This window comes from Schistosoma haematobium, chromosome 1 (assembly GCF_000699445.3).
Source record: "Schistosoma haematobium chromosome 1, whole genome shotgun sequence".
Taxonomy (NCBI): Eukaryota; Metazoa; Platyhelminthes; class Trematoda; order Strigeidida; family Schistosomatidae; genus Schistosoma; species Schistosoma haematobium.
In genome coordinates this window covers 18,946,106-18,961,734 of record NC_067196.1, presented here as the reverse complement: position 1 = coordinate 18,961,734, position 15,629 = coordinate 18,946,106, and the positions used below count along the sequence as shown (strand labels likewise).

General features: G+C 33.1%; 1 protein-coding gene across 2 annotated transcripts in view; it reads left to right on the top strand.

Moving 5' to 3' along the window:
• VPS54_1 (Vacuolar protein sorting-associated protein 54) overlaps positions 1–15,629 on the top strand; it is a gene marked incomplete at its 3' end in the record, with an annotated part of 64,258 nt that overhangs the window by 20,327 nt on the left and 28,302 nt on the right. Inside the window, exons 4-10 of one of the 2 annotated variants that reach the window (XM_051212202.1) lie at positions 2,955–3,177; positions 4,746–5,059; positions 5,927–6,024; positions 8,995–9,094; positions 11,712–12,753; positions 14,566–14,714; positions 15,232–15,367. In XM_051212202.1, coding sequence (XP_051073326.1) covers positions 14,635–14,714; positions 15,232–15,367 — 216 coding nt within the window. In that variant the 5' untranslated portion in view covers positions 2,955–3,177; positions 4,746–5,059; positions 5,927–6,024; ... (1 more) ...; positions 11,712–12,753; positions 14,566–14,634. The remainder of the gene's footprint in view (positions 1–2,954; positions 3,178–4,745; positions 5,060–5,926; positions 6,025–8,994; positions 9,095–11,711; positions 12,754–14,565; positions 14,715–15,231; positions 15,368–15,629) is intronic. The other variant, XM_012938949.3, reaches the window with a different exon arrangement.

The following is a 15,629-nucleotide window of genomic DNA, read 5'->3' as shown; positions in this document are numbered from 1 at the left end:
ATTTGACCAATGGAAGGACTCATCCTTGATTGCATCCGGCCTGCAATCTTCTGGGCTGTAGGCGATAACGAAACAGCATTATCTCTCAAACTGGTTTTTTTTAATTTGATGGAACTTTCTATTTTAACAGCACATAGTCGATTGGTAATGGGGATGTAACCAATTAGTGTTGCTCCAGGTCTAGTGCTTAGAGCGACACAAACGCCAGCGAAACCAGAAGAGAATGCCACAGGGTTCTAGGATAATTGCTTGTAAAACAAGCTCTTTAAATCGATATTTGTTTATTTAAACACATAAACATTGATACAAGGAAGCACCAGATAGATATGCGCCACATAAATCATTCGATTAGTGTGACGGCTGTTATATTACCCGGGTGCCCAAACCGACGCAGGTTTTAAGGCGATAGATGGAGAGAGATTTTGTAGTACTTCACTAAATTCTTGAATACGGCTCTCGGATAGGAACCTGACATCGATATTAAGATTTTCTAAAGAAATAGTCAACCCTATTTGTGGTTCGATATGCATTAATGTGCGAACGTTGAGGTAGACCAGTTTGAATAGTACACGTGGTTTCACAAAGACTGTTTCAGTATTCGTAGTCTGTGGTAGCATTCAATTTTCTATCAGCCAGTGACTTGAGATTGTTCAGATTAGGACAGGGTTTCTACCATAGGCGGACTGTTGTATAAGTTGAAAAATAAAATACGCGAAATGAGAATAAAGGGGAGTACATAAGTGACTTAGTATAAAGGAAATAAAAAGGAATCTTTTCATATAATCGTGAATGAGGTTTGTCTGAGCGAGCGTTGAAGCAAGAGAAGTTTTTCCACTAGTAGTTATCATTGATTTGTATTAGGGATGTGATAATGCCCATTTTTTATGATGGTGATTCTTGCGGCCGAAAACCGTCTGGCAATAAAGTTGGTGCTTCTCTAATCCATTCCCAGTTGTTCTCTGTAATAGTTTACTCTTCGTTGAACAGATCTTGTAAGGCTTTGAACCTGTTGCTGATAGCTCTCTTGTATCCGCTGGTTTTGTAATTATCTCGAAGGAATGCTATATTGAACCTTTGTAATGCTGTTTCTCCAGTTATCCACTGCTTTTTAAGCTTCAGTTTTATCTTGACCACTACCAAGTGGTGATCTGAAGCTATGTCAGCTACTCTCTTTTTTCTCACATCTATTGAATACTAAACATTTGAGTGATGCAAATTTGATCGATCTGCTTCTCTGTATTGCTATCCTGTGAGACTCATATGGTATTGTGTATGCGTACCTTCAAACCAAATTAACTTTCGAAAAATCAATTTCTTAGCATCATCATAATTATTAATTGTTTGAACTTAATTATATTATTCATTTCTCTGATGAGCAATTATCACATGATATACATTCTAAACTCCATAAAATGTGTTTTCCACACTATTCGCCTGCTTATCATATATACTCAACTTGAAATATAACATGAGCAAAGTGGTTTGTGAAAATCTATTTCATATGTGTATATTTTACTTTCCACTTTATCTAGAAAAAAATGAACAAATTCTAATTGCTTACCGTCCTTTTATGTCTAAGTGCATGATTTTCAGAGATATTTAACAAAAATTACTGGAAACAGTTTGTCTTGAATGAAATTTACTATCTATAAACATAGGTGTTAATCTAAAACTACACGTTCAGTGAGATTAGGCTTTTATTTATTTTCATTGCGTGTAAAGTAAAGATTCTTTTTTCAGTCACTCATTCTTTGCTTTCTTAATCATAAACGATTGAGAATTTGTCAGTTCAAGCTCCTGTATTTCATGGCAGTCAACACAGCTAGGAATGCGACAAAGGTATGCAGTTTGAGATCCTACAGAGGTATCGATACACTTCATTGATGAGCTCCGACTACAGTCTATGTTATGACTTTAAGTTGGGTCGATTTTTACCCTGTGCTAATTGTTGTGTCCTTGACTGGAAAAATTAGAGAGCAGCGTATTTATCGATCGATTCAATGACACGTAAACACGTACGGACGGCCTAGAGTCTCGATTGGTCTCGCTTCTCTGTCTAGCCCAGTCAGTTGAGTCCAGAACACAAGTCACAATCTCTGAGATATGAATCATTGTATTCCAGACATACTCGATTTATATACTAACCAAACATACCACATCGTACCATAAAAATAGAAAACAACATTTGTACAATATTTAACGGATGAAGTAAATAATGGCCAATAGGAAATGTCCATTTAACGTCCAAGGACATCACTAGGCTTAACATGATAATGATTGGCACATTATTCTGCATCCATAACAGTCTAAAAAATGATATCAATGTTAATCTTAATCTATATGTATTAAAAGTACTTCAGAATGTAAGAATGTAGTTAGCTGATACAAAGTATGTAATAATGCTGAGCTGAGTCATTAGAGAAAGATAAAGACTCTAGATAAGTATTCTATATGATTGCGAATGTTTATTTGTGAAGCTGCCTGTAGTGTGGTTTGTCTCAAAGTGTTAACTCTCCACATACTCACTTTTTTTGTGGTGGACTTATTGACTACATATTTGACGAATTGGAATTTTTAAGACAGTATATATACTGTTTATTTGTGCCTTTAAATCTTTAGTTAGATAATTAGTTGTCAGCACATAAAATGATCAATCAAGTCTCGTTTCATGTTGTTGTGTAGTAGATGAAAACTGAGGTTCGATAAACCAATTTATTGTTCTATTCATAAACACATGGTGCCTTTATAAAATATGAAAATCATACATTAAATATGTCATTTTCACATTTCTCTTGAGTTGTCCTTTACATATTTCATCAACTTCTCACTGCTGTTGTTATATATTGTATAGAAGAAATATTTTGTTAGTTATCTTTTTTAAATTATACATAATTACGGGTTAATTTATTTCCAATTTTTAAACATATTTGTCATTTTTATTCCATAATTATCAGAAAGATATATTTACAAAATTATGGGGTGATAAATTTGAAAATGCTGAAGTTCTACCCAGTCCACATCTACCAGTAATTACAGAGAAACATTTTATAGAATATTTAAACAAAATTGGGGTTCGTAAACTCGATACAGAGTCTTGTAGATCATCGCCTAATTGTCAAATTAATTCATCTAATTCAATCACTGATATTTCTCTATCAGTGAAATTATGCAATAAAGGTGTGTAATATTTTTTACAATAAATGTTTCTGATATACTCATTGAAAGTTGTTTAATTACGAATAAATTAAATAAATATTGTCTATTCCTTGTACTTATCAAGGAGTCACGTGTTATTTTATGATTTACCGAGTCAGTTGTGATTCTGTGAATGCTACTATTGTACAACGTATTTACTGTCGAAGTATCAACATGTATTCTCAATCTATTTGAAAATGATTATCGAAACGATGATTATTTACTTTCACAGTGATTGTGCGGCTTGCCACAAATATTTCAAAAGAATATTTATTGTTTATAGCTTTTTATTTGCATTATTGTATGTGCACATAGTTTGTTTTATAAAATGGCTTTAATTATAAGAAGTTTTTGTATCAATGGAAAGTTATTTGTATTTACAAGACTTGAATGTCTCAGTGTTTCAGATAACCCACATCCTTACGCGTCAGAATTGTTGTCAGGACAAGCTTATAGTGGCGATATATGTATCTACAAAAAAAAACAACTTAATGTAGACATACATTAATACAACCAAAGCTCAGGGGTATTGCAGCGAAATTTCAGTCTTTTTTAATATGGAAAAAAAATCTGGTTACTTTCAATAGTGGGTTAATAAATAACATTAAACCCATTAAGGGATTAAACTCTACTGTCAACACATTTCTCCGACCGAATTTTTCAAAAGTCAACTCTCGACATTACCTCTACCCTTCTATTTCTTGTGTAAGTGCAAACATCATAGCTGTCATATACTGTGTCGATGAAGCTAATAGATTTAGTAGACCGGATGATATAATTTTCGTGAGAACTTCTTGAGTAGTTACTGTTATGTAATATAATCCTGTAGACTATGGAGTGTTATTTGGAGGTATGCGATAACCTTAGGTTTAACAATAACAAATTGCTTGTCAAGTAACTTGGTTTTTAAAATTTCTTCAACAAGTTTCATTTTTTACATAATCGGTATGGGGATTTGTGGACGTTGTGGTGTTTTTACCGTTGGAATCACGAGTCGATCTAAGCTAGACCACTTGGAAGCACTGGATGACCGTTTCGTCATATTATGAGACCTCAGCAGTGTTCATCCACCATTCCGCACGTAAGATCAGGTTGCGCAAGATCATGGGTTGGTGGAAGTTAGACATTAACACTGTTGGATACTGACTCAGTGGACTAAACCGAAGGTCCTGGGTTCGAGTCACGCCTGCAGGATGTCCTATACTAGAACAAAACGGTCATTCAATGCTTCCAGGTTTTCAGCGGTGGTATAGCTTAGATCGACTCGTGATTTAGCTGTAAAAATCCTATATTCTACACAAGTCCTCATACTGATCATAATCATGTACACACCAGTGACTAAATTCAAGATGTAACTCATGGGAAGCAGTGACCAGTGGAGTTCAACCCGTGTCGAGTGTGAGAATGTTGTTGACCTCAGTCAATGAATGAAGGGTTGCGCAAGATCAAGGATTGATTACATTAACAATTTTGTTGTTTATACTTTAAAAAATACGAATTAAAAACTTTCTGTACATTTTTAGTAATTTGATTTTTCTTATATATATTAGTTTTAAAACATGAACCATCGCATGATATATCAACGACTTCCATTCCCGCTTTATACTTTGATCAAAATTTCAATTTGAAAGATGAAAAGACGTTTTGTCAAGTTATACCTTTACACGTCCGTCGTTCTCACTTTCAAAATGTTCGAAACCCATTTGAAAATATCGTTTTCCCATCAAGTAAACCAGATTCTGTAAATATTCCAAATCGATTAAACTATCCCAATGAAGAATTCCTGCAAAAAGAAGCTTTCCGCAATCAGCATAATCAATTGGTTAATTATTTGGATATTATTGAGTTAAATATAGTTGAACAGGTAAATATGTATACTCTTATTGTTTTACTAATTCAAATATCATAACCGCCTTCGAAGCGTTGCTCGTCTATGTCGTGGCCATTGAGTTAGCAACGCGTGGTACTAGATAAAGATTAATGAGGTAGTGAATATTCATCGTATACCCATCCACCGACATGCAATTATGGCTGATGTAGGGTTGGGTTGAAAGAAAGCTTTGGTTAACCAAACCCAGAAGTGGTTTTAACTCCTGAAGACACCGACCGTCGAATTGAGCCGTGTTTGTAGGTCCCACAAATGCCCTGGTACGGCCGAGAGTGGGAGAGTCAGCTCTCCCTCACGAAATGCTCTCACATGGCCACGTGCATATAACCACTGCCAGGGAAGTCTTACTCACTGCCTTTTCGCGGCGAGGATGTTGTTTACGAAATTGAGAGGACGAAAAGCAAATATCCGGCACTTCAACCGGGTTAGTGAATATGGAGGATCCACCTAAGGGAGTTGGAAAACCCTGATTCCAAACCGATGGTGTACATAGGCTCCAGGATCTTGAGTGAATAAATGGCGTATGAAACAATTATTGGTTACCGGCTATCATGGGACCGCATCTTCTGACGTTGCTCCACTGCCTTGTGGATTAGACCTTTAGGTCGAAGGCTCTGGGTGTGGCCCCCTAAGAAAACCACCCGGACAGTAACACAGTCCACGCACAAATCAAGTGACTTGTGTGGCGCATATGTATTCGATGCCCCTTTGTACCAATACTTATGTGTTCAAATAATTATAAAATCTGTACGAGTGTATTTATTGTTCCATTCTTTTAATACTGTATATTGGTTATGAAGGAATATACTAGTATTATTCATTTTATTCTATTCTAATATATAGGTTTCCAGAAAATCTTCAACATTCTTTGAAGCTATCCAGTGTCATGATGTGATACGTGAAGATTTAAGTCAAGCTATTCGTCAAATTAAAGATTTTCGGTTAGTTTATGCAATACATTTCATATCAATGTAAATACTAAAAACAGATAGCAAAATAGTTTCAGAATAAGTTTATTGAAATTATGCAGATCTATAGAACATGATAACATTCAGGTAAAAATAAATTAGGGCATAAAAACCTTATTTTTACTAATGAAATTAATAATAATAATCCTTGAAAAATTTCACTCAGTTGGTTTCTTTACTCTCACAGCCATCTGTTCCCCTTCTATCTTCTGCTCTATAGATCTTTTACCCTCAACTGATTTCTGTTTTTATTATCCTACCAACTACAGTTCAGCACAATCCCAACATTTTATCTGATCACGCTGAACCTTTCCTTTCCAATTATAATTCTTTATCTATCTTCACAATGAATATTCAAGCTCTCAACAATAACTTTATTTTAAATAAAGTTAAAAAGCCACTGAAACAGAATGAGATGAATTCATTAATACGTGGTTTCTCATCAGCTGCTTACAACTATATATGTACTGAACTATAACATTGAGGTATGATATAATGTGATAACATTGATAACGGAATGAATTATAACAACAAGGTTTGTCAACAACGATTATATATATCTGTCTAGGATTAGGTATGAGGTCATTTGGACAGTTCGAAAAGCTTAAGAGGGCGACAGGTGACACAGTAGTGAAGTCCGAAAATAGATAAGATCCTATCTAGTGTGATAATTATAGAGGTTGTGAAGTGTTTGCTTAAGATGACTGGAATTAGAAATCGATAATTGAAGAGGATTTAAAGAGAAATAAATAAATGAAGGGATGATTTTGGTGTGCATGAAAAAAGAATTAGTTTAGCCAAGACCATATAATAAAATAACCACTAATAAGATAATCCTAATAATGACAATAACAAAAAATAATAATTTACTACTTCAGCAAACCAGAGAGATGCTGTTTTTTTTGTTTGCTAATAATTTTGAAGGATTGTGGAATGTCAATAGTATGCCTGGTATCAATTAAATGCCGAGCTATTGCGCTGTTTGGAACGTTCTCGGAAATGCGAACGTGTACTCTCCTCTCTGTTTTTACAATATATGTGCTTTGACAAGCACATGTAAATTGGTAAATGTGCTTGGAGGTAGTAGGAAAATAGGACCTGTCAGTTTATGTTAGAGTGAGTGAGAAGTTCATTTCGCCCAACGTCTTCAGTTTGTTGATGGATAAGCAATCTTCATCGTGGCATTTATTCTGTGATTAGTTATTCCATCGACTGTTTTTTCTTAAGGAATCCTTGTGAAGAGAAATTCTTTTGGAAAAAACGGTCGATATTAAATGAGAATATCTTGAACTCCTTCCTTTGCCAATTACTGAATTCAAACAGCCTTTGTTCATGTGTATCAAAAATATACAATTTCAACTCAACAATGTGTTGTACTGGCAAATTGATGAAGTAGCCGTAGCGAATAAGTGAATGATTGCAAACTAATGGAGGAACATCAGAGAATTTGCATTCAGAAAAAATCCCATTATCTACCCCCTCATTTGTCTTACTGTTGAATTATGATACAAAACAAGGTTATTGGTTTCCTTCAAAAATCTAAACGAATCAAGAATAATAATATTTTCTTTATGCTATAAATTCACTGTATTTTGTTGCATTCACTCTTCAGTTTCATACAAACTTGTATGTTTTATTATTTCCAAGCAATAACATTATGTTCACTTTTTGAAAGAAGGAATTATCATTAACGAATACGTTTCTTTAAAATATAAACGAAGTTACGAATTCAATTTTTTACAAGTTTGTGAAGTTGGCTCAAGGAAAGCTTTTAAAAGTCACCGATAAAGTTGAATCCTATCTGATTAAGTTTCGAAGAGGCCATAGCAATTAGGTCTTTCTATTTAAAAGGAGTCAGCCAGTGGTTAACTTTCAACTGACTTGGTAACGTAAGCGGCCTAAACATTGTGACTTCTTTTTTTCTCTCCATGCAATTAATTATGATCACAATCTGCTGAGCTAAACTCATACATCCTCTTTTTAAACTTAGGCAAATTCAGTTATATTACACAATAATATATTCCAGAACTATTGTAGTGGACGCTAGTCACAAGATTGCTTGTATATAGCGTGTGGCGGAACGTGGCGTCGAAGTTGCAACAATTAATTGTCAGACGGAGTGAAGAGTTTCAGTACATCGGAAGCACAGGGTTAGCATAACACATGGGGATCAGACGAGTAGACTGTTAAGAACGCGGGACACACCAAAAGATGTAAATGGAAAATTGAAGGCTATGCATATGTATTATATAAATACTTGGTAACTTTCACAATGAATACACATTCCTCCTCTGTATTACTTTTTTATATTATCAATCTAAACAATTATTTAGCAAAAAACCATTTGAAAAATTTAATTGTTAACGTTTTTAACATTCTACAACGGTCTCTTTGTTGTTAATAGCTTCATTTTTAAGAAATCGAACATTATCTTAAATGATTGGAAATAATTAAACGTTTTAGTTTGGACGTAGCTGAAAAGTGTATTTTGCTAATATTGTCGTTCTTGTTTTGTTCAAAACACATGGCTATATATACTGGTATACATATTTTGTAGCATTCTGTGGTTGGATTTAAGAATGTCTTGCTTATTTTTTTGTACTATACATTTCATCCAGTGATGTAAAGTTAAGGATTTTGCTAAGTTGTATATGTAGGGAGAAATCTTTGTCAGCAACTTGTGTATACGTCAGTCGATATTCAGATAATTTGGTGAGATTCAATGCATCCTTATCAATAAATATTGTACAAATTAACTTCAATTAGATCCAGTTGTATGGAAACTCGAAAGTTACGACCGTTAGATGACGATTAACTTAATGTTTTACTGACATGGTGTCTATCTATAGCTTATTTTCATATTTTTTTTTCTTTTGTGGAGAATGCTTTTCATGAATAACTGATCTACAAGCTATTTTTCATGCATTTGTCTTCAAATTCTAGACGTAAATTGCATCAAATTAATACATTGACTATAATTGACAAGATGAAATTGTTACGTGTTGTTAGAAGACGGGAAAACTATCGACTGGTTGTTAATAAGGTGAGTTATTCCTTTTTGGTTTCAGAATGTCGTCAGGTAGTGTTGTTTAGAGAAGATTAAATATTAATAAGGCAGTTAACTCAAGGTATATTGCTTACTGCTGAAGCGTCAAATAGTTATTTTAAATTATGAATAACAGACATTAGTTAGTTCGTGGCTAGAGACTTCTAGGTGATGTAATTTGGCGATTCAAAAATCGTTCTAGAAAATCGAATATCATATCTTAGTATTATATTGGTGTTTAAATAAAGCTAGAACGAATATGAATGCAGAATAATACAAATTCATTATATTTAGTGGTTTCTCATTTGCTGCTTACAACCAAATATGTATTAAAATTTTACATTGATGTAAAATATAGTGTGAAACAGTTGACATAAGTGAATGTAAAGAATTGCAATGATAAAGGTTATCGACAATATAATATATATATATATATATATATATATATATATATATATATATATATATATATATATATATATATATATATAATGTAATAATTGAGTGAAGTTCAGAGACAGACAACATAAATTGTATGATAATTTTAAAGGTAATGAAGGGTTTGTAGAAGATCCCTAGAATTAAAAAAAACTTGTAAGATGGGTTGCGTAGTAATTAAACAAGATTTGATGAGTTCACATAATTTAAGAGAATTGAGTGAGTGGAAATGTATAAGTGAAGGCGTGGTTTAAGATTTCGGTAATGGAAGAGAAATATAACAAACTAAACATTAATAAAATAAAACTAATGACCAAAAAATTGAATTAATAGAGTAGCAATAGGTTTATTGCTGTATCTTTTTGAATACATGGATCAGGTTTGAGTTTTTTTATCGCAATAGCTTCAGCAAACCGAACAGAAATAGTATCTCTTTGTCTACTAATAATTTTGAAAGCTTGAGGAATGTCAGTAGCTCCAACTGCATTTACCAATTTACATGTACGTGCCAAAGCACATACATTGGAAGAACCGAGAGAAGAGTAAATGTTCGCATTTCCGAGCATGTTCCAAAGAAATCGAGACTGCGAGGGGCGATGGCTCTCAACAGTTCAATAACTCGACATTTACTTGACACCGGACATACCATTCACATTCCTCATGCTTTTAAAATTATTAATACTATCAATTGTTTCACACTATATCTTACCTCAATGTAAAATTTTAATACATATTTGGTTGTAAGCAGCAGATAAGAAACCACTAAATATAATGAATTCGTATTATTCTGCATTCATGTTTGTTCTGGTGGCTTTATTTAAATTAATAAAGGTAACTAATTGCATGAAATTACATTGGTGTAATGTTTTTTTTTTAAAATCCACTGTCCTGTATTTCTGTGTTAATAGTCCACGTTCCTTGCTCTATTCACTTAAGTAGTGAAAAACTAAATTACTAATGATTAGCAAACCAATTCAAAGACAGGATGAATAAAGTGACATATTTTCAAAAGTATTAATAAACAAGTAGAAAGATTGTAATAATATGTTTGAAGGATCGTTAACAATAGAGTTGATTCAGCTCACTACTTTGATTCTTTCATCTACTATTTAAAAATAAGATTGTTTTCTTTAGGACAGGAAGTATGATATTGATTTATGTCAGTTTATAACCATCATTATTGCTTTGTTATTTTGTTTAATTATGTATTGACTGTAGTTACACTCTCAACATGTTTATATTTTCTACTATTTGAATGTTTATTGATTTAATTATGACTATTTCTAGTGTTAAAATTAATTATGTTGTGAAGATTTATGGTTCTGTAATTGTAAAAATATCCCATTTTCTACTAGTTTCTCTTACATACTCATTGTGAATAAATTGTGACGTTACTAAAGAGTGAATGTTAAAATAAACGTTCTCTTTTTGTAAAAAAAAACCGTGTTTGACACTAGTTTCTGAATTGAACCGTCCAAGTTAATCTGTCAGCTAAAAACTACTGTAGCAATTTTACAAATATCCTGAAGAAATAAAATCGAGAGTGAAAAATCTACAGGAGAACTATAATTCAATCTGTATTAGTTTGGGTTATCCTGTGGTTTATATTTCGGCTGAATTAAGATCAGTTCAAGTTAACATGTGTGCATCCTGTGTGGATTACTTCGATATAAATATTGTGTCTCGTGCTTTTATGGAACAGAAGGAATTTGTCTGGCAGTAGAGCCCAGGAAGATCGTTTCGAATCACATGGGGCTCGTCAGTCGTATATATCGCCACCCTAGAGTTCATGTTCACTCTGGGACGCGAACCTAGTACCTTTCCCCTTAAACGCCCAAAGCTTTATTCACTTAGCTATTCTAAAAAAGGAGAACTAGTTACATGAAGGTTATTTATGGAAAATTTGGTCTTAAATGAGGATTTAATATTGAATCCTAGGGCATTTAGATTCAACACAACTTCTGGTCATTGCTTCCTTATAAAAATTTCTCATTTCAATCATACTACTTGCAAGTAGTTTGTTCGAAGTAACAAAACTATATTTCTTTTAAAAATAGGTTTGTTAAGATTTATGAGTCCGCTCGTAGTTAATTTATCAAAACATTTTCGTCATCAGATACATCCTTCTTGTTATTGTAATATAGCATTAGTCACTTCATACAATTTTATTTCATAGTTAAAATTAATCGCGAGTCTTCAAGCTACACAACCTACTATTCAAACTCTATTGAGAAATAATGATTTTTGTGCTGCCCTGGATTTAGTGAGCACTACAAAAGAATTATTACATTCACATTTGATGGTGAACTCAACTTCCAGTGATTTATCATCAGATAATGTGATGGACCAGCCTGGTAATAGAAATTTAACATCTAGGTTGAAGAAGAATTCAACTACATTTCTTTGTCTACGTGATTTTGATGCTCAACTAAGTGGCATTTCTAATTTCGTACATAAAATGGTCGAATCAGAATTTGACATTTCATTGTGTCGATTTTTGGATCCACCCATTGAAGAATATGGTGGATTCCATGACCCAGATGTATGTTTGATGTTCTTTTACCAAGTTGAAATATTTAATGAAGTACATTATTTTTTTTTTGAAAAGCTATTAGTTCCACACGAATTCATCAAATCTTCACGATTTTTCTTAACTATTTTTTATTACTCTGTGTAGTTTTTAATTTAGATAATGGTCTACACTGAATTCTGAGTTAATTCAACTCATTTATTAAGTACAAGTTTACATCCAGCTTTAAAGTACACATTTTCTGTATGGTTATTTATGATACCCAGGCATCGATATTGAAGTAGTCAGGGCAGGGTTCAAACGTACTGCCTAATGGCTCATTCATGATTGCTCCAACCACAAATCGTCCCAAAGAGTAAATACTAGTTTCTTGATAAATCGGTGTCATTTATTGGTATAAATAATTCACATTATTTACATTTGTTTGTAAATCTCAAAACAGTTGTTATTAGATACTTTAGTGTTATCAACCAGTTGGCCTGCGTCAACACGCGTCGACAACTTCACTTATCCTGGAAGTCTGTTCAGCCCTAACAAGTTGGTGTCTGATGAAATCTGTGCACGGATTCACAAAGTTCGTTTGGCTTTTGCTAACTTACATCACCTATGGCGAAGCTGAGATATCCATCTATAAATATCAATCACGAGTACGGCTGCGAAACGGGTACATTAAGAGTAGAAGATACTCGTACGTTACTAGTATTTGATCACATATGTCTTAGAAATATTGCTCACATGTTCTGAGATAACCATGTAAGTAATAGTGAAGTTAGAAGCAGGTTATTAGGGAACGATGGTAAATCAGTTGATGAGGTTGTGTATCTACATCGACTGAGATGGTTGGACCATGTATTACACATGCCCAACCACCGACTACCATGACACGTAATGTTGACTAGTATTGGAGACAGATAGAAGAAAGTTAGGGGCGGCCAAACTAAAACAGGGCATTAGTTCATAAAGTCACTAACTTCTAGTCTGAGCCATGTTGTTAGATGCAGACTACTTGGTTGAGGTCCGTGCGACTATATTTCCAGAACTCTCTGTTCGTACTCTGAATAATTTTTCTGTCTGTTCGTATAATTACTTACTAATGAAAACATGAACTTTTTCCAAAAAAATTAATGTAAAACGCAAACGTATCAAAATTTGTTATAACCACAAGAAACAGAACTTCATGCTCTAACGGCTGAAAGATTTTAATCATCCTAAGTTTTTGCGGAAATTTCAGGTTGAAAATTAGATCCGTCATTTAATAAACTATTATTCTAATTATTTACTTGATGTCAAAACCTCTCTTCATTTAGATGAGATATCATAAGTTTGGCTAGTAGTAGCTTGTTGGTGACTGTTTTGTGCAACATTTTTATTTCAGTTGGTCAGATACATGATTTGTTTTAGTAGCGTACTGAGATGTACCGGAACTCCACTAGTTAGCTTTATGTACAGACATGCTCTAATTATATCTTAATTTGTCATCAAGTTGGGTTATTCAGAATAAGGCAGTTTGTGTTCTGCATTCCTAGAGATGTTTGATGGTAATTAATTTCCGTAACGTTTAAGCTTCTGTGTTTTGGTGGATAACCTTCGATAATGTACTGAGTAAAAGTAGATTGCTATTTGTCATTGTTCTCTCTTTGCCTCAATATATTGAGTTTATCGTCCTTGTACTTATTCTTTATTCCTAAAATTTGATTATCACCTACTTAATGATAATTTCTTTAGTCTTCCAATTTATTCAACTAAGGAGTACAGTCGTAGAATTTAATGCACACATTCCTAAACCAGCAACTGAATAACATGTATGAATCTCGAATTTATAATTATTGAACGCTTTTGTCGAAATCTAATGAAACCTTCAGAATTCTCAAACCTCTACTCATAAAATTTTTAAACGTTGACAGCAGTTTCGAAAACACGATCAAAAGTAAAATAAATTTTCAACGAAGTAAATGTAATAAAGAATACAGTATTTTAGTAGTGTCACTCATTTACATAATGCAAGCCTCATAAATGAATAAATATAAATCAAACCGTTCATTAGTATGGCATGATACTGAAAGGAAGAGAGGATGGTTAAAAGCTAACAAATAAACGGGTTTACTAATGTTTGATCGTATTCATTTCAGTTTATCTCATGTCTTTCGTCTGGTAATTAGAAATACAATGATGCTTAATTTAGATCAAACCACTCAAGTAATAATTTTTTTTCAAAGACAACTTTTTTACACTAAGCCATCCCCTTTAAATAGTTTAAATCATGAACGAATCTTCACTAGACCACCATTGAAAGTCAGGAAACGCTGGACAGCTGTTTCGTCCCAGTATAGGATTCATTAGTGTGCACCCCTTTCACCTTTAAATCTTCAGCATTATCGTTACATTTTTTATTAGTCATTTCTCTTCATAGTAGATTAAGTTTGTGTATAATGATTGGTTATCTATTACTGTTTTACTCATCTCTTTTTTTAATCTTTCACCTTGGCATACCTACTTACAGATTTTATCGTGTTTTCTTGGTTTAATACGAATTAATCGGTTGGATTTTGTGAGTGGTTTTCATGCAGAAATGCTCAAAAGAGTTAAAGATATATTCTGTCAACATATCACTTCAGTTACACGACCTCCAGGAAATGATAGTGTTACAGAGTAAGTTATTACCTTCTTTTCTTGCTTCCTTCGAAATCATAAAGCAAATAAAATCCTAAGTATTTTATTTTACATGGATCAATACTTGTTTAGATTGAGGAAATTAATATTTTGGGATGTTTGTGTACCTTCCCATAATCTCATTAAGGTAAGTATCTTTTATGCACTTCTGAAATTCCAGCCTTATTGAAATTAATAACACTTATTGAGATTGGTACTCGAACTGGATTATTTTCACTTATTTTTACCAAGTCATTAACATTGCTCATTACCAAATTAGTATTCTGGCATATTAAGCAGAAAATCATTCATCTTAAATATATTATTCGTCTACTCGTTCTCCTGTGGCACTCGTTTTAATTTCGAGTATGTGTTAAACTGAACTTGAAATTTATTGTTTAACAGATTCATTGTTAGATACCATATGTTTTAAGCAAAATGATTGAATGTAACACCAAATTTCTTGGTTTCTTTATGACAAGTTATTCTTTTATAATTTTCCCCCCTTTTTAATCAGTTCTTCTACAACAATAGGATCTAATGCAACTAAATTATCTACTTCTGATCAACTGCGTAATATGCCATGTGAAAATTGGATGACGTTTTTAGTTAATCTATGCAATGACATAAAATATTTACTAATTCGTGGACAAGTGAGTGGTTAATTCACATATATTTTGCTATAATAATTGTATAATTTTCTTGAACTTGCAGACTAATTGTGCGAGTAAATTGCCAAAATGGTATATCAATTTACTGAAATCTCTACTCGAATTTTGTTGATCAGGTCAGAGCCTATGGAAAATCGTCATTTAAACTGGCTACTTCACATTGCATTCGTCAACGCTACTCAGTTTTGTTTAGTTTTGGCATAGACATATTTCTAGACGCTTAACACCGCCTATATCAATTTAG